Here is a 22,235-nt window from a genome sequence, read left to right as displayed (position 1 = left end):
TTTTGTTGTCTGGACATACCAGTTTATCCATTTACCTGTGGAAGAACATCTTGATTTGCTTCCAAGTTTTGGCAATTATAAATAAAGCTGCTATAAATATCCATATGTAGGTGTTTGAGTAGAGAGAAGTTTTCAATTGCTAGATCGTATGTCAACAGCATGTTTAGGCAGATTCCATAGCTTAGGTGGGTATAAATAGAAAACGATTAGACTGAACTATTCAGAATAAGTGAGTATCTCTAAGACTAAATACTTCCGTATTTGTCAACAAGACAGACATCCTTGACTTTTAAAAGTAATTCTAAAATAGTACTAAGATAGTAAATATCTTTATTTTTCAAAGGCCTTTTAAAGTTTGGTTTTAGTAGAAAAGCTACTTGCCATAACAGATAAATGATGTCAATAGTTTGCATTTAAATAATGGATTCAATGAAGTTTTCAGAGAAAAAGAGACTTCTACTTGTTTTATTAAAACGATTTTCTTAAATAAATTCATCTTGAGCATATGTTGAAGATTTGCTTGTTAATGGGAAAACTAGATTACAGAGTGTACCAGTTTGAAGCCAAGCTACTACTACCCAGCCTTATCTATCCTATATGAACAGAAAATGATGTAAGTTGCAACACTTCTGTGTGCAGATATGACTAGACTTTATATAGCTACAGAAGGTCAAAACCAGGACGTTGACAGCTGAGAGCCATCTTCTGACTTCAGGAGCAGTGATAAGTAAAATCATCCGTCATTCAAATTGAATATAGAAAGCAAACACCTTGTGTCTCTCTGCACACGTTCCTGCTCTGCTTGCTCCCTTTTTACATTTCCTTAGTTTTGCTACAAAGATACCATGACTTTCTGGCTATTACTGAATCCTGAATTTAGGTATTTTTTAATAGTAAATATGTTATGGTGAGCAATATCTCTTCTGATGCTACAAAGTGGCTTTTTACTTTGCGTTGTAGTGTTCTCATAGGTCTTTTTAGGTGGTTCTTTGATTACACTTTGGAAGCAGATACATGCTTTGCAGCATCCACCCCTCTATCCAGTTGGTTTTTCCTGTGACATTTGCATGCTTCAGAATTATATCCTAAAATCTCTGCTTAGTTTTTTCTATGTACCCAGTCGGGGTGTAGATACCATGAAGGCAGGAGTTTGGCTGTTTTCTTTCCTTCTTGTATCTTTCGTGCATAAAGCAATGTTATTTATTCAGTCCTCTGTTAATGGACATTTGAGTTGTTTCTGGATTTTCAGGGTTATGTAGACAGTGCATCAAATAAGCACCTTTGGTTAGTGGAGATTGTGGCTGCCTCCTTAACACCCACTTCTCCATCTCTTGATAACTATCCTCATAATTATTATCCTTGACAAGTATCCTTATAACTAATCAGTTAACCAAACATACACCAAGTAGGCCAGATTTATTGCAGGATGAAAAGTATACCCCTTGCTTTGGTGGTATGCCATCCAACTTCGCTGTCAGTTAATCCGCATAATCCCATTTGATTTTTGGCTCAGGGGTATGCAAGTGAAAAAATTCAGTTAAGGAGACATAAAATGATGTCTGCCAGAGGCATCTGGGAAAGAAGCTGCCTAGATCTACAAGGAACAACTTTATCTCTCTCCCTAAATACAGACAAGGGAGACTATGGCTCTGAGAATGATTTTGATGAAAAGACCTAATCCGTAAGATATAGCTGGCAGTAAAGCCCAGGGCAGAGACAGATTTATATTAGATCCTTGATGACATTTAATTGCTGAATCAAATGATTCTTGAAGCCCTTTCTATTTCTAAGCTTCCATTAGTACATTTTTAAGGACTTCTGAGTTAAACATTCTGCTCCTTGTCACTGAATGACTCCTAACCGATATACTCACATTTATATATTTTTTGTTTCAATATACATATTTTAATAGAATAGAGTTCTAGAAGGTAGCATACAGACTTTGTATCTTAACATAAATTCAGAAATTGTGAAGAGTTGGATTTTAAACAAACTAAAAGATAAAAAATGACAAGCTATGCTACAAAGGGACTACTGAACTGCTTCAGGAACAATGGTTTATCTGCCCTGTTCACAGTTGTCTCTGGGCCCGCCCTGGTCTCTCACACCGCCCTGGCTTGTCAGGTCTCCGAGCCTGCCCTCTACTTGAGGTGGTAAGATGAGCAGGTCCATATCAGTGGTAGTGATGGGGCAGGGCAGAGAAACATGTCAGAGGGAACACGGGGGTCTTTAAGTTCACTTATTTCTGGAGAAGCCTGAGATGTTTAGTTCAGGCAGGTCTAGGCTACTGATTTAACAAGGAGAAGTTATATATGAAATTATTTTAGGCCATAAGCCAACATAAAAGCAGTTCAATGAGAACTAAGGAAATACGACAGGACAGTGGACAGTATGACCAAATATTTATAAGTCTTGAATGTAAGGCTGAGGAATTTGGGCCCCATTGTGGTGGCTTTGATAAAGCAAAATTAAGGGCTCAGGACTGCTCCCTACAAATGTGCCATCCAGCATGACAAAGGGATAGAAAGTTGGTAATAGGGGCAGGCATCTTCCTGTACTTATCTTCTAAGACACTCGTTATGGACTGCATGTTTGCGGCCCTCCACCCCAAATTCATATGTTCAAACCCTAACGGCCCATGGGATCGTATTAGGAGGAAGGGCCTTTGGGAGGTTTAGATGAGGTCATAGGGTGGAGCCCCCTTGACAGGATTAGTGTCCTTATAAGAGGAAGAGACTAGAGCCAGCCCACTTGGCCAGGTGAGGATACAGAAAGAAGGCGGCTGTCCACAACACAGTGGAATTGTGTCATAGCAGCCTGAGCCGGTGGAGATGATCGGCCTCCTGCACCTTGTCACTGGGGCCGCAAACATTTCCCCTTCCAAACCTCCTCTGCCTACTCCACTGTTCTCACACTCAAACCCCATTATTTCTTTTTTCCCTGATCCGTGCCACATACGCACAGAAGCATGTGTTGGGACTCGTACTCCGAACCATCCTCTGGATGATCCGTGAGTCGAGGAAGAGCTGGGGGGCGGGGTGTTGAGGAACATAAGCAGAGTGTCTGTCCTGCCCCTCTGGACGGGGCTGAAGAGAATAAATGCCTCTGCAGCCAAGATTTTATGACCTCAGAGTAACAGACCTATTTTCTGTAAGCTTGTCCTCACTTGTACTTTTTGTTTTTGTTTATAGTTCACAATAGTCACTAGTTTGGGCTGGGACTTGGGGAGCCTGGTGGTGGGAGAGGGCCACATACCTGTTAGAGCAATAAAGTCCCAGTTGGGTAGCTAGAAAGATCTTGGAGAACTGGAACATATCGGGGGGTAAAATGATGGACATTGCAGGAGAGTTGTGATTTTTTTTTTAAATCTCCATGTAGGGGTTTCCCCTCTTTAACCCCACAGAGTTCCATAGATTAGAGAAAAAAGGGAGACTGTGACATCACAGCAGTAGCAATTCATTGAGAATAAGGGCAGCGAGGCCTTCCTCTCGACTCTCCTATGAACTAGTTGAATGACTTTGGGCAGTTGATTTTAACTTCCTGCCTTTTGGTGTCATTCTCTGTTCAAAAATGTGTTGGGAACATTGACACTTGAACTTATTCATCTTTGTATGTTCAATGGCCCACACAGAATCTGGCATATAGTAAGTGATCAGTAAATTTACTTCGATTAGGTTGAGTGTATTTCTGAATAACCTTTCAAATTCTGTACTCATATAACAGTTCAATTCTATACCTCCCTTCTTACAGTCACAAGCCTCACATAAATACCAAGTGAGGACAGTTCTTGGACATATTTGGGGCAGAGAAAATGTTTTTATTTAGATAGTGTTTCCAGGCATTAGATGAAGGTGAAATTAGTTGGCAGCTATGGTCTGCTGAATCCAGCTCACGTAATTGCACACTTTGGTGTAGACGCCAGGCTTGCCTTTGAGAGCACATCCGTAGCCCCAGGAGACAACGCCCTGGAGTTCTCCATTGCAGACCACGGGGCCGCCAGAGTCACCCTGAGTGAGAGAGACACGACCGTTAGAACTCTCAGCTATGCCCAGATGGGAGAGACGCTCAAAACTGTTCCTCTGTTATCCCGGGGCCACCTTCCCAGGCTGCTGATCCTCTGTGAAGCACCTTCTTTACCCTGGGAAATCAGTCTCCATACTACACCCCTAGTCTTTCTCTTCCCTCCTCACTCCTCCTCTTTTCTTCTCTGTGGGCCAGTAGGGTCAAGAAAAAGTGAGGACCAAGCATGGTACTGCCACCCAGCCAGCCCTGCTCCTTTGAGTAAGTGTCCTTCTACAACATACCTCCTCAGAAGCGTGCCTGGATGTACTGTTTGCACACCATCTTCCATGTATCTTTTTACCTTAATCCTTACTTTCAACATTACTAAAAGAAAATTAATCATTTATCCCACATCTATCCATCACCCCTTATAACTAGTCCCAGGGTCAGCTTTCCAGTCTTCGGTCTTTCAGGAAAGGAGAAATGTGGCAGGGATGCATAAGGCTGGGCTGGAAGAGAAGTGCAAAGAAAGTAACCTGGCAAGAGTCCTTTCCACCCTCCAGGAAGCCCACGCACATCATGTTGCTGGTGATCTCGCCTGGGTAGGCGCTGCGGCAAGTGCTGTCGGAGAGGATGGGAGCGTTCAGACACTGCAGGAGCTCAGGGTAGTTTTCTGTTGGGCACAAGAGTAAAATGGGCAGTTACCTGCAGGATCCTGGATTCTTCCCCAGTACTTCCCCTCCTCCCCAACACTCCTACTCTTGCTCTCAGACTACCAGGGACTTCTATTCCAAAGAACAACTTTTATCTGGAAGGTCTTCCAAATAGTCCTAATCAACAAGTTGTTCTGACACTTAAATCAGTGACTGTCGATCTGATGTCTAGAGACATTTCTCAAATAGTCTGTACCTTAGGCAACTTCAAATCCCTTAGCCTCTGTTCTGTTTACCCCTTGGTTTCTAGTTCTCTGCAAATCACTAATCACACTTCAACTGAGCACCTGGCATCATAATTCATAGTCAAATTATAATCACCTTTATCATAATTCATTTTTGTTGTGTTTTCTGACAAAGGTAACTTCCTCGTTTCAATTAATACATTTGAAGACTCTCTAGGTCCCCCAGAGTATCCACTGTAAACCTTTCCTCGAGTGACAAGGACTAGCCGACCCTCAGTGTGCTTTTTACTTCTAGGATTCCCAGACTTGGTGGTTCAGCTCCAGGTAACACTTACGCCCACTGCTCAGGGTGTTGCCCCAACCGGAGATGAGACACTGGGTACCAGCCGCTGCACAAGATCTTGGCAGGGAGACAGTAGCCACACGAGAGTTGATGGTGGCAGGTGAGCTCAGTTTAATCAGCATGATGTCATTATTGAGGTCGTTTGCATTGTAGTTGGGGTGGCGGATGACCTTGGCTGAATTAATGAATTGTTCATTGCCCTCTGTGACTTCAATGTTGTGTTCTCCCAGACGCACCTGGATTCGGCTGGATTAAAAGATTAAAAGTTCCCTAAATATCCACTGTGAGCTACTTTCCCCTCCCAGTGCACCCCAGTCATGAGTGTGAGCCCGGCACCACCCCCTTCAAGCATTTACACACACAGGTAATTGTGCACATAAATAAGTCCTACCAGATAGAGTGTAGGTTAGAGTATTTATTCCTTAGGAAGGTGTCACTTCAAGTACAGACTCACAGCCCACCATCTTGTTAGGACAGGTAGGTATAGGAATAGGAACCAAATGACACCAGTAAATTGGGAGATAAAAAGGGAATTGGTGATTAATCAGCACCTGCTGTTTCTCCTTTTGTTGGGCTTACCAATAATTGTAGGGAGACATGGCAGGAATCAGAGAGATGATAGAATATTAAGGGAGCATGAGTTGTACTTATTTTTAATGTGCTGGACATTTCAGGTGTTTTATTACCTCCAATAGCCATTTTATCCCTGGTTCAGCTCTAAGGATTAGGACTACTTATTGACTAGCACTGTTAAACTAGTTCTAGGCATTCTCCATCACTTACTATTTCTCCTCCTATGTCTTCAGCACCCTTGTTTGGGAGGACATCAGAGTGCTTTAAGGGTATCTTTCCAAGTGAAATTTCCTCAATGCATCATACAGAATAGAGACTCTTAGAATCTGAATGCTGGCCTCTCCGGCCTAAGACTGTGCTTTGGCAGTGCTCGGGGGTGAGTTGATCTTACAGAACAGGGATATGAGGACTGGTTACTTACGACTTGTAGCAGTGGGCAGCGGACACCACCCACTGGGCACTGATGAGGGAGCCGCCACAGAAGTGGTAGCCGGAGTTCAGGGACACCTGGTAGGGGAGGGAGTTCTTCCCACAGGTGTAGCCCCCGACGATCTTGTCATCATCGTCAACGTCAACGGGGAAAGCAACTAACAGGGAGAAGTTAGAAACTGTCTGTAAAACAGGTCCATCTTGGTATCACTACTTTGCCACTGAGTTTTTTCAGATTACCCAAAAAAGAGCAGGTAACGTTACTTCTCGCATATATTCAGGAAATGGTGATTTTATTGTAACTTTTCAAAATCTTATTATTCTGTACCTCTAACATATACCCTGCTTACACCATTCTAAGTATCTAATTTTTAATTTATTATTTGATATATTTATATATTTGATATTTATATATTTTATAAATAGACTGGTTTTTTTATATACATACCCCCCCCACACACATACACACATCAGAGACTCCTTATGTAATAAACACCCTGAACACCACTACCTGAGGATATAAACAATACTTTTTACACAAAACTCTTCTCAGCAGCCATGTAAATAGGTGTTCAATAACTTGTGGTGTTTGAAATAGGATAGATATCCTTATGAGTCACTAGCAAGGAAGCTCTTAGAAGCCACATGGGAATATTCAGGAAATGGGAGTTTTATACTTTTGTTTCCGCATTTTTCTCTTCTTGGTTTTTTCCCTCAAATTTTCACAAAATAATTTCATAGAACATAATAAGGTTTCCCTCTCCAACCTTTCCCTTGATCTCAATTATCTTTCCAATATTTTCCAATTTTTGTTCAGCACTGTGAAGTCTGGCTCACTGATTTATGAATAGCTCCCAAAGTCTCTGATTATATTATATGCACCCTCTTGTTAAAGTATTTTAAAGTAATTTTGAGAAAGGCATTATCAGGTGTATAGATAGACAGGTGTACTGAAATGGTAACTGCTCAATTTGGGAAAATTTAGTAGTAAGTTTCAGTAGTACAAAATTTAGCATAAAAATAGAAATAGTCACTGCTCTATTTCTTTTGATGATTGAATGGCATGTTATTTTACACCAGAAAGATTTCACTAGCAAGGATGTTGTAAAACCCAGCCCATCACTTTTATTTATGAGAAATAAAATATCCTTGCCTATGTAGATCCCTGTTCAGGTGCCCTTTAATAGAGAGGAGACTCACGCTCTAACCCTCACAGCCTCTTGGACACAAGATTAGTCCTAATTCTGAATTCCAAATCCTTAGAAAGGTCAAAATAACATTTCCTTAATGTTAACTATCCTCTCCTTTTCTCTCTTCCTTCCTAGATATTTACTTGAAGTTCAGGGTGATTTCTGCCTCTATCCCTTCTACACTGAACACTTGTGTTGGCTGTGATCTTTTCCCAACAGGTGAGATTTAGTTGTCAATAGATACACGTACTACAACAGTTTCCTTTTACCAGCAGTTTCACTTACCCATAGTCAACCAGTCTGAAAACAGATGACCCTCCTGGCATATTGTCGAAGGTCAATAGTAGCCTAATGCTGCGTCACCATGCCTATGGCATGCACCTCACTTCGTCTCATCATGTAGGCATTTTATTATTTCACATGATCACAAGAAAGGTCAGTACAAGAAAAGATTTTGAGAGACCATATTCACATGACTTTTATCACTGTATATTGTTATAGTTGTTCTATTTTATTATTAGTTATTGTTGTTAATCTCTTACTGTGCCTAATTTATAAATTAAACTTCATCATAGGTATGGGTGTCTAAGAAAAAACATAGTATGTATACAGTTCCATGCTATCCATGGTCTCAGGCATCTACTGGGGGTCTTGGGATGTAATTTCTCCCAAGGGTAGGAGGGGACTACTGTATACACTGTTGTTTCATGTTTTAAGCTTCTTGAGTACAGAGATTATATTCAGCATTCATTGTTGACTCACCAGCAGCTCCCAGGAGGGCAAAGAGGATAAGTGTCTTCATGGCGGCTCTCTGGATCTGGCCTGGGCAGTGGGGTGGCGGGCTCTCCCTCACAGCTATTTGTACCTCCAGGTTTGTCCTTGACGCCCGTGGCCACAGGGCCAAAAAAATGATTTTCCTGGCAACTCACAAATCCAAATTTAGAATTCAATTCTGTGCCAAACTGAAAATAATTCAGCATCAAATTTAAACATCAACCTTTGTCCACTTTTCCAGAACGTTATGAGAATGGAAAGAATAAACCCACCTGGTGGGGATTGTTCCCCATAATAGAAGAGTAAGTTGGAGAAAGGACAGTAACAGGGCTGTGGGTGTTCTGCTTCCCAACACAAGTCTGAGGTACTTGTTTATCTCCACTGGGAACTTTTATCCTTTGGACTATGTTGAACACTATACCCTTGATGTTTAACTAATATTGACTGTCTCACAGCTATGTAATTTGTCCTGTGGTAGCTCTGGCTGTGTATCCATGTTAACTTTTCATTAGTAACAGAAACGACTTGTCCCCCTGAGAAAAGGAAAATTGTCCTGATTTGAAACTACATCAGATCTAAACAGGAGAGAGAAAGAATCATAATAAGTTGTACTTATCTAGAACTTTATATTAGGGTTATTCTAAATACGTCACCTTTATTAATTAAGTAATCATCATTGCAACCCTACAAGATACCTATGATTATCTTCACTTTATAACGTGAAAACTGAGATACACAAAAATACAGGGTACTTGGCCAAAGTCACCTAGCAAGTACCTGGTAGGGTCAGGATTGCAACCCAAGCATCTGTCTTCAGAGTCTGTGCTCTTGACCACTCTACAACACTTTCCCACTAAATACACCAAAATATGGAGACTAAGATTACAGAATTCTTAGCCAGTGATACTACAATAGAAATTTATAGAGTACTTACCACATGTCAGGCACTGTGGACAGAATTTACATACATCAATTCATTCAATCCTCACCATCAGCTTTGTAAGAGCTATTATAATTCTTAGCATTTTATAGATGGGAAAGGTGAGGCTGAGAAGAGTTTTGTGTTTTGTTCAAAGTTTTATAACTATTAAGTGGTTAGTAAAGAGCCCAAAGTCAAGCAGCCTCATTTCTGGGTCCATGTCCTCCACTGTGGTGCCATAAACACAGTCCAGGAAAACAACCTGAGCTTTACTGAATTAAGGGATGATTCTAGGCAACATATAGAATTCTGAGAAATCCAAGAAATGGGTTTCTGGAGCAGGAATTGTTATAATCAGTGGGGCATGGCAGAAATATCCAGAATACTAAGTGACTCTCAGGACTAACCTCTAGCTACATACAGCCAGATTCTGTACCCACACAATGTGTCTGAATGGCCTACCAGGATGCTATTTCTGCTTTAGCAAACCATCCTTCTGAAGTAGCTTCTGTTCTTTTACATCTGAGATTTTGCTGATATGCAGATGATTATTTAGAAGGCAAAGTTTCTCAACCTTGGCACTATTGACATTTTAGGTCAGATAATTCTTTGTTAAGGGAAACTGCCCACACTGTAGGCTATTTTCAGCATGTCTGTCTTCTAATTACAAATATCATTCTTCCCTCCTTCCAGTTATGATGACCAAACATGTCTCCAAGCATTGCTAAAGGTCCCCAGCAGGGTCATAATCATCCCCAGCTGAGATGACTGATCTAAGAAAAAAAGATGGGCAAAGTTATCTTTTGAGGTTATAGCCATAATAAGAAAGTGCCTTAAGCTTTGGGACAGTATAGACACCCATTAGCCACTGGATGAATGGCACACAGGCAGTGAGCTGCCATTCACTGATCCCTTAAAATCGGGGAACTAAGGAGTAAGGGAAGGGTTGGACCCAGAATAAGGAGGGGAGAGCCTTCTTGTCCTGTTCAATTATCTCCCACTGCTGACGCCTCCATGATGAGATGTTAGAAGTTGTATGATTCTCTGTCACCCCGGAACTTCCCCTAAACCTCATCAGAGATCTTGGCCCCTATGAAAAATGCATCTTAGGGCAAAGATTTTCACAATAATTGGCTGCTGTGTCCTACAGTTCTCTCTGGTATGTCCTACAGTTCTCTCTGGTGTGTCCTGAGCTTTATCACTTGGACCCGTTCTTCCAAGAAGGGATAGAGTGAGGGTTTCCAGATAAGGGGAATTGTTGAGGATCAATCACAAATTCCCAAATAAACACTTTGAGACAAAGGAACCTGTCTGGCTGCAGGAGATGATTCTTCAGTCATCTAAAGCAATACTGGGGAGGTATGGAAAAGACCAACTGATGGTTTCCAGAGTTCATTAGTCCCACACAACTCACACATGTGTTGAATGTAAAACCACTTAGCATGGTGCCTGTAATGCAAGTTACATCCTGATTTTTAAATCAGCTTTTTTCCTGAGTCTCTTCCTAAGCAAACTCATTGATATTCATGTGTTGGTGAATTTTTATCTAGTGCACACTAAAATAAACATATGCTATTTAATGAAATATTCATTTAAGTGAAATATTCCTTTAAATGCCCATATTCCTTTGGCCCTGCCCACTGGGTTGGTACCTATACTTCTTTTCCTAACTTTAAACACATGGTGGCCCAGAGGCACGGGTCTGTATTTAATTCGTCTGTATTTGTCACCTCTCTTTCCCATGCACATGGCTTAGTGGCCTTGGAGTACTATTTACACTTGTGCCTGAACTGGGGGCTGACTGGATTCCAGTAAATATGTCGACATTTGTATTGGCAGGAACAAGAGTCACCACTGAAAGACAATTTTATGCTCTTTTCCTCCGTGGATTCTGTTTTTCTTTTTCCTTAGCTTCTTCAGCCACTATCCTGGTGAGCATATCATGGTCACTGAGGCCATGCTAAGTGCAGAGAATTTTCCACTTCACCGCTTCAAAGTGCAGGGAAATCTTTAAATAACAACTCGTCTCCTTGCAAAAAGATATACTAAGAAACTTACTTTAAAAACTGAAGTAAACAATCAAGGCAGCAAAAATCCAAATGGAACAAGGTTCACAGTATATGCGTGTGTAATCACCTCGAGGAGAATCTGAGAGTTTATGCTATTCTGAATGTCTAATCTTTGCCGCATATAGAAAATCAGCGTTAGTGCGTGGAATGTTCTTTCTCAGTACAGTGAACCCTGGAATGAGACTTCGGTTTCCTCAAGAACCCTGCTCAAGGATGACATTAGTTTGGGGACATTTGTTCTTAAGATACACAGGATTCTCTCTGTAAAATTGTTCAGCAAACTTCTTCTGTAAAGAGCCGAGTGGTAAAGGTTTCAGGCTTTGCAGGCAATGTAGTCTCTGTCCCATCTCCTCTGCCATTGTCGCATGAAAGCGTCTATAGACAATCTGTAAAGGAAGAGGGCGGCTGTGGTCCAGCAAGATGTCATTCGCTGAAAGAGGCTGCAGGTGGGGTTTGTCCCTGGGCTGTAACTGTTGACCCTGCTCTAGAATAGAAAATGGGGAGGAAACCTTGCCAATGACCCATTATCCAAATTTAAAATGGAATGGTGCTCCAGTTTCCAGGATCAGCTATGGCTTGAAATAAAACGAGTTGTCTTAGGATTATCTCACTGTTGCCTTTACTTCAAATAATGCCTTAGCAAGAAATAAAGAAGTGGCATTTGGGGGATTTAGGACTGGGATATTGGAATGACAGAAAACAGTACAGGGAAAAGAAGAGAGAGAAAATTGTGTCAAATATGAGAAGCAGTAACATTTTGGGAAAGAACATTTAGATCTGGTGACCAGAGTTCTAGCCTTCATTCTGTCACTAGCTTTTTTGTGTGTGTGCCTCTGTGCTTTAATATTCTCATGTAAAAAGTGAGTACCCACAGTAAAAAATGGGAAAAAAAGGAGAAGTTAACACAATCTAAGACCCACATGTAAGAGTTTTGTTCAAGTGTCAAAATAAGTACGTTATGTCTCTCTGTCACTTCACATTGCTGTGTCTTCCCTTTTGTGACCAGATCCTATCTCTCCACCACCAAATTAGGTGGAAATGCATACATAGTAAAAGAAAAATTAAGTTTTAGCATTGAATCAGACAGGTGTGTATACCTTGTACCTGCAGCTGTCAGGACAATATGTGCAAATGCCACCCATGAAATAATTTGGAAACTTGCTGCTTCTGAACACAATGGGTTGGTAAGGTATTTACCAACATCCCATTGGATTGGATGGAAATGGGCTTAGGAGGAGAAACAGAGATGGAGATGGAGGCTGAAGTATAACTGACAGTCAAAATAGAGCACTATAAATGGAAAATGACAAGACAGGGAGAGAACTCGTAGGATGCACCCCATGTCCATTTTTCATAAGAACCATTTTCTATGAAATGTATTTATATTCCCAACAATGCTGACCACATAGTAGGAACTCAGGAAAACTTGTTGCTGGTGATTTGCCTCCAAGCTCTGTCACCCCAACCCCCTTCCATATACCCACCTTGCTTTTATGGGATACACTTCTAAATCAAAACAAGTTGCTACCCAAAGAGGGACACTACTTAGCTGGGAAATACTTTTCTGTTACAGTTTTGGAAACTACAATTTGGGGAGTAGAGAAAGAAAATACGTGGGTCTCCTGAATTCCACCCTAGGAAGAACAGACAGATCCTGGGAGACGTAGTTGGCAGGTAAACCATTCACAAGTGCTGTGGCCCTGAGAGCCCCCAGTCACTATCGCTGTCCTACTCCAGTCCTTTTGAGTGACTGTCACCAGACCAAGTATTCAGCTTCATAGAGAACACAGGTTCGCTTAGAGCAAGTCATGTCAAGCTAACTGCGTTTCCTCTGGGGTGAGCTTACTAGGCAGAGAAATTTGCAGAACTGGAAACCAGCAGGGCTTGCTTTCAGCAAAGTACTTGGCAACGTTTTCAGGCTATTTTTGCAATTAAGAGCTGATTCATGCTCTTGATGTACTCTGAGGTAGGTTATACTAATTACCCACTATTGTTCAAAGTGCTTTCTCAGAGCCCACATGAAAGGTAGCAAGAAATCCCTGAGGTCTCCGATTGGAAACCATAGAAAGCCAAGTAGCTGATTACTGATGAGCCAGAGCTGAGAGGAATCAGGGCCACAGATCACTGAATCCAGGCACCAGAGAAGTAACGGCTGATGCAAAAACTGGCCTGCCGATTGGCCTAGCCGCCCTGCAATCATCCCAGTTCCTTTCATGCTAACGTCAGACTCAGCTTTGACTCACCATTTAATGTAATGCCATTCCTCGACAAATGGCACTCCAGAAGACCGAAGTCCGTGGCGTAGCTTCATTACCTGGCTGATCATCCTCCTGGGGTCTTGTCTCCCCTCTGCTCAAGCTTCTTGGGTTGTCACCATATTCCTTGTGACCGCGTCCTCATGTGACACACATCTCCAGTGAATGGGTGTTCTCCTGTCCCATTTTTTGATGTGTGTGTCAATACCCACTTGATATCCTAACTCCTCAGAGAGAGTGTTCAAGCTTGCTCTAACCCCTAAACCCAAATTACTGCCTTCTTCCCATCCTTTGGAGCTAAGTCTCCCCCACTTCTCTGCTCAGACACCCCAGATGTCCTAGTTGCCTCTCCTATCTGCTTCGTCCTGCCCATTTCTGGAGTCTGTGGAGATTATCTCCAGCTACCATGATTTAAACAGGCACAGTCAGGACAGACTCATCCGTAGAGGGTAACCTGCGTGGTGACAGGAATGGAGATCTTGCCTCTCAGGGATAGCTAAAGAGATGGTGGCCCTGAGAAGGGACCACCCCCAGGGGAAATGGTAGTTACTGTCAAATATCTGACGCACTGATATGTTAGATAATACAGAATGGGGCCATGAGGATCCAGATGACAGGGTTGGGACCAAGAAGGGACATTATAAAAGAACGTGGTAAGATTTGGTGTAACAAAGAACTTTAGAAAAACAGATGGCACCCCACTGGGGTGGCCCTGAAGGGCTTCTCTCTGGGCATCTGGGAGGATAGACCCACAAAGTCCTTTTACAGTTTCAAGGGAAGGTTTTGATGTTTTTTAGTAAACTTGGCTTTGTCTTGGTCTTCAACCCTTAAAAAGTATAGTTTTGCATCTAAATAAGTGTATCTTGGTGTTTGAGACACTACTCTCTCTACAGTTGCCAGCTGTGCAGGTTGAAAGAATGTCAGGGTAGCGTGCTTGCGCCACCCTGAGCAGGCATTGCTAATCGCAAGTGGGCCAAGGGTTGCTAGTCCCAAAGGTGGTGGTTGGAAATGCAGAGGAATTTTGATTATTGGTGAAGACCAGGGATCTGAACTTTGAAAAAGCCCCTTGGAATGATTCTGATATAGGTGATCCGGGGACCTCCTTTGGTGAAACGCTCCTGCAAACTCTGCCTTGAAACCTTGGCCAGTGTGGAAGGGTGGCGACAGTCTTAGAGAAGGCATCTTATACTGACACCTCCATGTGGGAGAAGTGAGCCCCTGCAGAGGAGAGACCCGGCTACAGAGGGCTCCGCTGGAAGAGTGGGAATTCCTCAGCCGGCCGCTGTGGTGTCTCGGACCCCCTGATGTAGTTGCAGAGTTTGATGTAGGTGCCAGGTGTGCCTTTGCAGGCACAGGCTGCTCCCCAGGAAACAATGTCCTCAGGTGTCCTTCTGCAGGTAGCCGGGCCACCCACGTCACCCTGAAGGGGGAGGAAGACAAAGTCAGAGGTGCAGCCACCTCCTTAGCAGATGCAGAGTCCAGGGCAGGCATGTAGGCAAACCCACTCCCAGGCACCCTTCCTGCCCTCAAGAAGTAAATCACCACCTAGGCAGATCCTGCTGCCGATCAGGGTGGGGCAGCTTCGCGGCAGGTGGAGAGCACAGGCACCTGCCTTCAGGCATTGCAGACAGTGAGGGAGCATGCGTCCAGCCCTGCCTTCATTTTCTGCATTGTTTTCAGTGGGAGTGCACTCTCCTGAACAAAGGGCATGGTGGCCACTGTTATCCAGACACTGGGTAATACCCACCCATGCACATTTACGGACTTCAAGCCCGTCTCCCAGCTCTCCAGAGTGTCAGGTTCCTGAGGGCCACCGCAAGCCATGAACAGCAATAGCAACAGCAGCTCACATTTTTTGAGCACTAACTGAGCGCCTGTTACTGTTTTAAGCTCATTAATCCTTAAACTCAGCTAGTCAGTTAGGAATTATTATTTCCATTTTGTAGAAGAGGACATCAAAATGAGAGAGTTCCAATCAAGTCCCCCAAGAGCACTGAGCCATCCAAACCCAGGCAGTCTGTCTCCACGGTCCTCAACCTCATCTGTACCGTAGCCTAATGCGGTGGCTCTTCTGTCACTGAGCCGCCGCGCTGAGGCTCACTCGCTGGCAGAAGGCTGTGTCGCCCCAGCTGGAGATCAGGCCCTGAGAGCGGCTCTCGGCAGGAGCCGGGCAGTGATGTGATGGTCTCAGTCTTCTTGAGGATGATCAGAACCATGTCATGCCCCATAGTCACGGTCTTATAATTATGTCCAGTGCTCTCTGCCACACTGATGAACTATTCAGTCCCTTCAGAGGCTGTGAGGCTCTGTCCGCCCAGTTTCACCTGGAAGGCCCTGGAAAGGGAGGCAAGGCCACAGTGTTGCTACTTGGCCAGGTCTTGCTGTTACAAAATTGAGCACCTCATGGACTTGATGAATGCTTTATTAGATAGGGGATTGTATCTGGTGCAAAAATGCAGACAGCCAGCAGAGCGCTCGCATTTCGGAGCTCTCTAGCTGCAGGGAAGTTGCACTGGAGTTTGTCAGAAATGCGTCAGGAGGGAAGAGAATCGGGTGTGTACTGAAGCAGAATCTCAGGAGTCCATGGAGACGGAGCATCTAAACTAGGATGGGAGGTTGCTAATCCATGGGCCTAAAGTTCCAGTCAAGCAAGACGAATCTCTGGAGACTGCTGCAGCTCACTGTATCTACAGTTAACAACACTGCCCTGTATGCTGAAAATTTTACTAAGAGGGTAGATCTCATGTTAAATGTTCTTACCACAGTGAAATAGATTTCTTTAAATGTAGAAAAGAAGGCAGGGCTGGGGGTTGGTGAGGGCAAAGCTACTGGAACTCAGGCCACAGAAGAAGGGGTTAGCGTGAGAGTGGAAACAGGAGGCATTTTGCTCAGACACGAGAGGAGGCTCCCGAAGATGACCATAAAAAGAGCACCTCTCTGCTGGGCCTGCCCTCCCACCATGATGAGTCAGCAGACCTCAGATCCAGTGAGGCAACCTGCAGGTGCTGACTACCACCTACAGGGCTCCAGGCAGTCACCCTGACAGCTGGTAGCGGCCAGGGGCTGAGAGGACTGGCGGGACCCGACATACAGGGACACTTGGTAGGGAGGGACATTCTTGTCATAGGTGTATCCTCCAACGGTCTTGGCATCGTCCCTGTCACCATTCCTGGGTAAAGCCCCTTGGTGATGAGAAGAAGGAGGAGAGGTCAGCTGAAGATTATACTTTGTCCCAGAACTTCTGGCAAGAAGGTAGATTTGAAAATGTGCAACAAACCAAGAATGTTCTGCTAGGGTAGAATTTTTAAAAATCTTTTTCCAAATGAAAATAGCTCCAAACCTGCTGTTTTGAGATGTAAAATACATTCACACAGGACATTTAAGCCAAAGCATAGTATCAACAATATAGGAGACAAAAAATTATCTCAAATATTACTCATTGAAAATAACCTGTGTGAATCTGCCACAGACTTCTTAGAGGGCGTTCTCTTTGTATGTACCTGTCCACATACACACTCACACCTCCACAGGATATGGTTCTCATAAGTGAGGCTCTACTTGCCAGCAATTTTCCAGAACTTCTGAAACAATGAATTCACCTACTCTAACATGCTTTGAGAGACCACGCAAATTCCACGCACATGCCTTTAGTTGTCTCCCGGTAGGAAAACAAACGCATGCAGCCAGGAGAGGTAGAGAAATCAGTACGAGAGCTATGGATTGACTTAAGAATAACAACTCCACGATGATAAAGCAAATCTAAACGGACAATCAGTATATAGCATGAGAGATGTAATCGAGCTCTAAATTTCCACAACTTACATGTTGGGAAACTGAAGGTTGTGTACGACCTTAGAGGTAACAAGATTTGGGACCAGAATTAAAATCTAGCTTTCCTGACTCGCGATACAGTGCTTTCCTTTGACACTCGCCTGCCTCCTGTCCAAATAGTTGAGGTCACTTTGCTTGTAACACAGCTGTTTATACAGGAGGCATTATCTAAAAGGATGTACTGGAACTTGCACACTTTCTATTAACCAAACTCACAGTCTCTATTGAGAGTGAAAGGGGATCATGGAGCTGTCATGTGACCAGAGAAAGACCAAGAAACATTTCTCAACTCCCAGATCTTCCTACTAGATCAAAAAGGGTATTCAGAGTGTAATAATTTGAGGAGCTGTTGGAAGGGAGGAAGGAAGGAAGGAGAGAAAGAAGGAAAAGATGGCAAAGGGAGGGCGGAAGAGAGTTCTGGGTTGGAGGTCTGTGCTAAAACTTGGAAGTGGTCTGGGGACAAAAATAAGATTTTTTTATATAAAGAAACATGTCCTAAAGAAGAGGGAGCAGCTCTTCTGGTTCTCTCAAGAAGCTAACAGCACAGGCAAGGGTGTGACTCAGAACCTGACTGGTCAGCCACATGGGAGTCTGCCTTTTTCTAGCCAATGGATGGATATTTTCAGACTCTCAGAAGGCCTCTGCTGAATGTGGTCTCTTCAACTTTAACTTTCATATTATAACAGGAGAGTCCAAAGCTGACACATCTGTGGGCTCTTATCGAAGTCTGAAGCCAAGAATCCAGAGGAAGGGAAGCTGAGAAGGGCAAGGGCCAACAGCACTGACCTGGAACATTGTTGTTTAATATAGGTTGTGTCCAGATCTTGATCTGCTAGGGACAGCTCTGATTTATGCATGCGTCCCTGATACAGTCATTACTTGCACCACTTTTCATTCTCACAAATGTCCAAATTTTGTCAATAAGTTACTGGTTAGCCTAGTTACACAGCAAAGTCTTCGGGGTCACCAGAACCGGAGGGGAGAGTGAGGACCGGACCTTGCTCTTGTCTGTTACAGGTCCTTTCAACTCTTCCCAGTCATTCATTTTCCATTCCTCATTCATTTCAGGGGGAGTAGAGAGACCCACATATTTGTTGCTGGGTGTCTGACCTACCATGAGACCACAGAGGCTGGAAATCTATTCTCTATGACTATCTCTTACTTCTTTAGTGGAGAGAAAATAAAACTTACCAGCAAAGTCTGGGACCATGAGAACTATGATGGTCTTCTCAGTGGTTCTCTGAATGTACTTAGGATGATGAAGAAGAATGGGGAGAACGGCCCCCTTTATTTCCCCCAAAACCAAACAATCTTACCTCTAGTTCAAGGCCTCTGGGCAACAGGTGGAACGTGATAGGAGACACGCAGATATTCATCTGGTGGGTCCTCCTTTCTCAAGCCTGGAAAATATTGTTGCTGGGGTCAGTCATAACCATGAGTGCAAAGGGGAGTGGGTGTTTACAGAAGTGGACCCCCTATGGTTACAGACTGCTCATGGACCTCTTGGTTCCATAAAGTTTTACTGCAATAATGACACAAAGGGCACTGTTCAACTGAGAATGGTATAACTTCTAAAACAGGTGGTGTATAAATTCTTTTCTAAGTGTATACATCCTACCTATTTGATTTTCATTAAGTAGTTTTTATGAGTCATCATCTCTCTCTGTCCTACCAACTTCTCTCCTGAGTGTCCCCTAGTTTCAACTTCCTTCTGAACATATCTGTCCAAATGTCCTACAGCACCTCAGGGCAACCTTTCTGCAGCTGAATCCACGGTAGCTTTCTCTTCCTGTCTTCTCCAGAGTCTCAAGTCAGTGCGATGCAACTTTCTCCGTGTGGTCTGTCAAACTTAAAACATGGACTCACCCATAACTTACTCATCCATCTTCATCACCACCTATATTCAAATATCAAGTCTTGAAAATTTGCCCTAACTTGAAGATCCTTGACTTAATCTTTCAAGCCAACCACTTGTGCCTTAGTTTGTGACCACAGTCTCTCAAATTACTGAAATAGTTCTGCAAGCTCTTTCTTATTTCTGGATTGACTCTCCTTCAACACATCCTCCATACTGCTTACCAGAGCAATCTTTCTAAAATGCACATGGATCATGGCATTTTCCTGCTTAAAACCTTTGCGTAACTCCATATCGTCAGGATAAGTTTAAATTTCTGGGCGCAGCATTGGAGCCTATGCACTGGGGTAGTCTAGGCTGTTTTACATCTCTGCCTTCCGCACACCTCTTACCTGGTTAACTCCCACTCATTCTTCAGGCTCTGATCAGGAAGAACTCTGAACCTCACCCGCACACTCCAGCTCAGATGAGGCCTCTATGAGTTTTCTTGTCAGCCCTTACATTTCTGTCATTACATTTACTTCCAATTATATATTAATTGTGTGAATATTTGCTTATGTCTGTTGCTACAGGTAGTATAATTTCCTGGAGGCACAAACAAAATGATTTGATAACTACTCTGCCTCAAAACCAGCATGTGTCTGACACACAGTAATGGTTCAATAAATAACTGCTGAATGGGGTTACTTTCCTCACTTCTGTGCTAGTGCACCCCTATTCACCCATTACAATTCATCTTCAGCATCATCTCTCCTTAGAATTAACCCCTGACACTTATCTGTGCCCAACCCTAGCTCCACTCTTTGCACCCCGATTTGTTAGATAAACAAAACCTCTCTGTTGCCTCTCTGCATCTGTTTAAGCCCTTGTGTATATCACTATTATAACTTGTGAGTTTTGTTGCAAGTTTTGATTCTCTTGTATGATTCTTCAACTAGATTATGAGTTCCTAAATCAAACATTTCATGTTTAAATTCCCAGTGTGTAAACTCTGTCTTTGACATAGAGTACATGCTTAGGTTCCTTTTTGCACCATCGAACCCTCGAACCTCATCTATATCCCCACCAAAGGTCACACAACCTCGGTTCCAGACAGGAAGTTACAGTACCTTCTCAACCGTTCAGTTGGAAGGCTCTTCCTTGTGTTGAACCAGAAAACTGTTTCTTAAAACTTCTAACCATTTTTTCTTAGTCTTGTCCCTTGGGAAGATAGATCAGGAGAGTCATAGTAAGAAGGTAAGTGGTCACCAGCGGCCAGAGCCAGCAGACTGTGTGTTCTAGAACAGTAAACAGGAGAGTAAACAGCAACTAAGTTTCCAGCCCAACAGAGAGAACTCCGCCTCTTTACGTAGCAGGAACACATCTCAAAAGGTTCTTCAAGGTACTGGAAAATAGCGTGCCAGATGGTAGTAGCTGAAGCTAGATGCTAGCCGCTTTTTAGACAATGTAGCAGAACTAGTTCTTAGAAAAAGAAGCTGGTACAGGACTAGATTGCTTACAGATTGGTTTAAACTACCCTTTTTCAAAAAACTTTCTTCAACTATGGCTATCCCCAAATAATTGTTTTTTCTGCATATCCTTCCGATGCTGATAAATTACCTGTGGGTAAAATTGCATTATTTCCAGGATCTCTCCCCTGGCCTTAGTGCATCTCCCTATCAATAGGTGTTTCCAAGGGGTGGAGAGAAGTAGTGCATCTCCATATCAATAGGGGATTACAAGGAGGGTAGAGAGTGAGCAGGCACCTGGCCAGGGGAGGTACTTTTGATTTCTTTGCAGCCAGGTTGCCAGAGGCCCTGGAGAGCAGGAGTGAGCAGGTGACCGTTTGTAAGCAGTAAGCAGGCTTCTCCCACTTTATTTCTCTCTTTGAGTAATTTTGGCTTCAAAGGTTTATTTGCCCCAGGCTGAGAACGTATTTTCCCCCCAGAGTTACATTGTCCTCTTATTTTATGATTTAATCATAGTTAATATAGTAAAATCATTAAAATTTAATAACAGTTTATGCCCTATTCTTTTGTGATTAGTGAAATACAGTAATTTTTTTCAGATGCTTCATCTCAATATTGGCTCTCTCCACCATCTAGAATATACACATACACCGCAAACAATGATGTCTACCCAATGATTTTTGTTTTTTATGGTTTTATTTCCCCTTCCCATGCAGAACCCATTGCAAACAGAGCTCTTCTACAGATTCATAGTCAGTGGATGTTTGGTGACCAGAACAAAGCATGAGACCAGCCCTACAGGAAGCTGAGAGTTCAGACAGGCTCTCCAATGCGGAGAAAGAAGCATCTGGTTATGGTTCTGTGGCCTGGGGTCCCAGCAAGAGGAATGGCTGGTGATTAGAATGTTTGCTCACCTGGGGATGTTTGAAGGCACCTCCCAGCTCCCAGTTGCAGGGAGGAAATGGTGAGAAGCATGTGGGAGGGCTGTCAGGAACAGCTGCTGTTTCAGGCAAGAGGAACGAGCCTTGAAGGTGCTATGCAACGTCAGGTAGGTGAGAGGGGCGTTGCTGGGAAGGCGGAAAAAGAAACTAAGCTTTGTGTATTGATTGTGTGATAGTATTAGGGATACCGGCCTACGTGCACAACTCATCAAATTGTGTACTTTAAATATGTGCAGGTCTTTGTATCAGTTATACCTCAGTGATGCTGTTAAAAATAAGTAAAATAAAATTATGGAGAATAATACACAGGAAATAATTTTTAAAAATTATTATTTTTTAAAGAGACAGCCTGTGACTTTAAAAAACGAATTTGGTAGGGAAGACAAGTATGTACATAACAATAAAGTGTTAGTATAAGAGGAAGGAAAGGGAAAATTTAGGACTTTCAGAACTAAGAAATACACATTGCTTCCTGGAAAACAGGAGGAAAAAGAAAAGAGAAACACAGATGGTTCAGAGAAGCCAAAGCAAGTTACACACATGTTCATTAGCCACCACTGAGGGGGCCAGGGAAATGGGACAAGGGTCATGCCACTGTAAAGTCTACTGAGGCTGAGAAAAGGCCCAGCTGATCCTTTAACTTCACCTTTATGCTGTTCTCCCCCTTTTTCTGTCAGGCAAGAAAATAGATATGAGCTGGGTGGAGAG

At 43.1% G+C, this 22,235-nt stretch overlaps 1 protein-coding gene and 1 long non-coding RNA gene across 3 annotated transcripts in view; one reads left to right on the top strand and one right to left on the bottom strand.

Moving 5' to 3' along the window:
* LOC140849835 (uncharacterized) overlaps positions 1–21,908 on the top strand; it is a 49,099-nt gene extending 27,191 nt beyond the window's left edge. The window contains exons 4-5 of one of the 2 annotated variants that reach the window (XR_012132073.1): positions 7,571–7,654; positions 21,303–21,908. This is a non-coding gene — a long non-coding RNA (uncharacterized lncRNA). Of the gene's footprint in view, positions 1–5,195; positions 5,332–7,570; positions 7,655–21,302 lie in introns of those variants that run through there. The other variant, XR_012132074.1, reaches the window with a different exon arrangement.
* LOC108399279 (trypsin) lies at positions 3,797–8,575 on the bottom strand. Its single transcript, XM_017663960.3, has 5 exons — positions 8,198–8,575; positions 6,238–6,403; positions 5,236–5,489; positions 4,539–4,675; positions 3,797–4,007 (listed from the first exon to the last, which is right to left on the bottom strand). Exons 1-5 carry the CDS (start codon positions 8,235–8,237, stop codon positions 3,858–3,860), a joined length of 747 nt encoding a protein of 248 aa, XP_017519449.1. The 5' UTR covers positions 8,238–8,575; the 3' UTR covers positions 3,797–3,857.
* Positions 21,909–22,235: the final 327 nt, after the last annotated feature.

This window comes from Manis javanica, chromosome 6 (genome assembly GCF_040802235.1).
Source record: "Manis javanica isolate MJ-LG chromosome 6, MJ_LKY, whole genome shotgun sequence".
NCBI lineage: Eukaryota > Metazoa > Chordata > Mammalia > Pholidota > Manidae > Manis > Manis javanica.
Note: the sequence above shows the minus strand (reverse complement) of the source record. Positions and strands in the feature narration are given on the sequence as shown.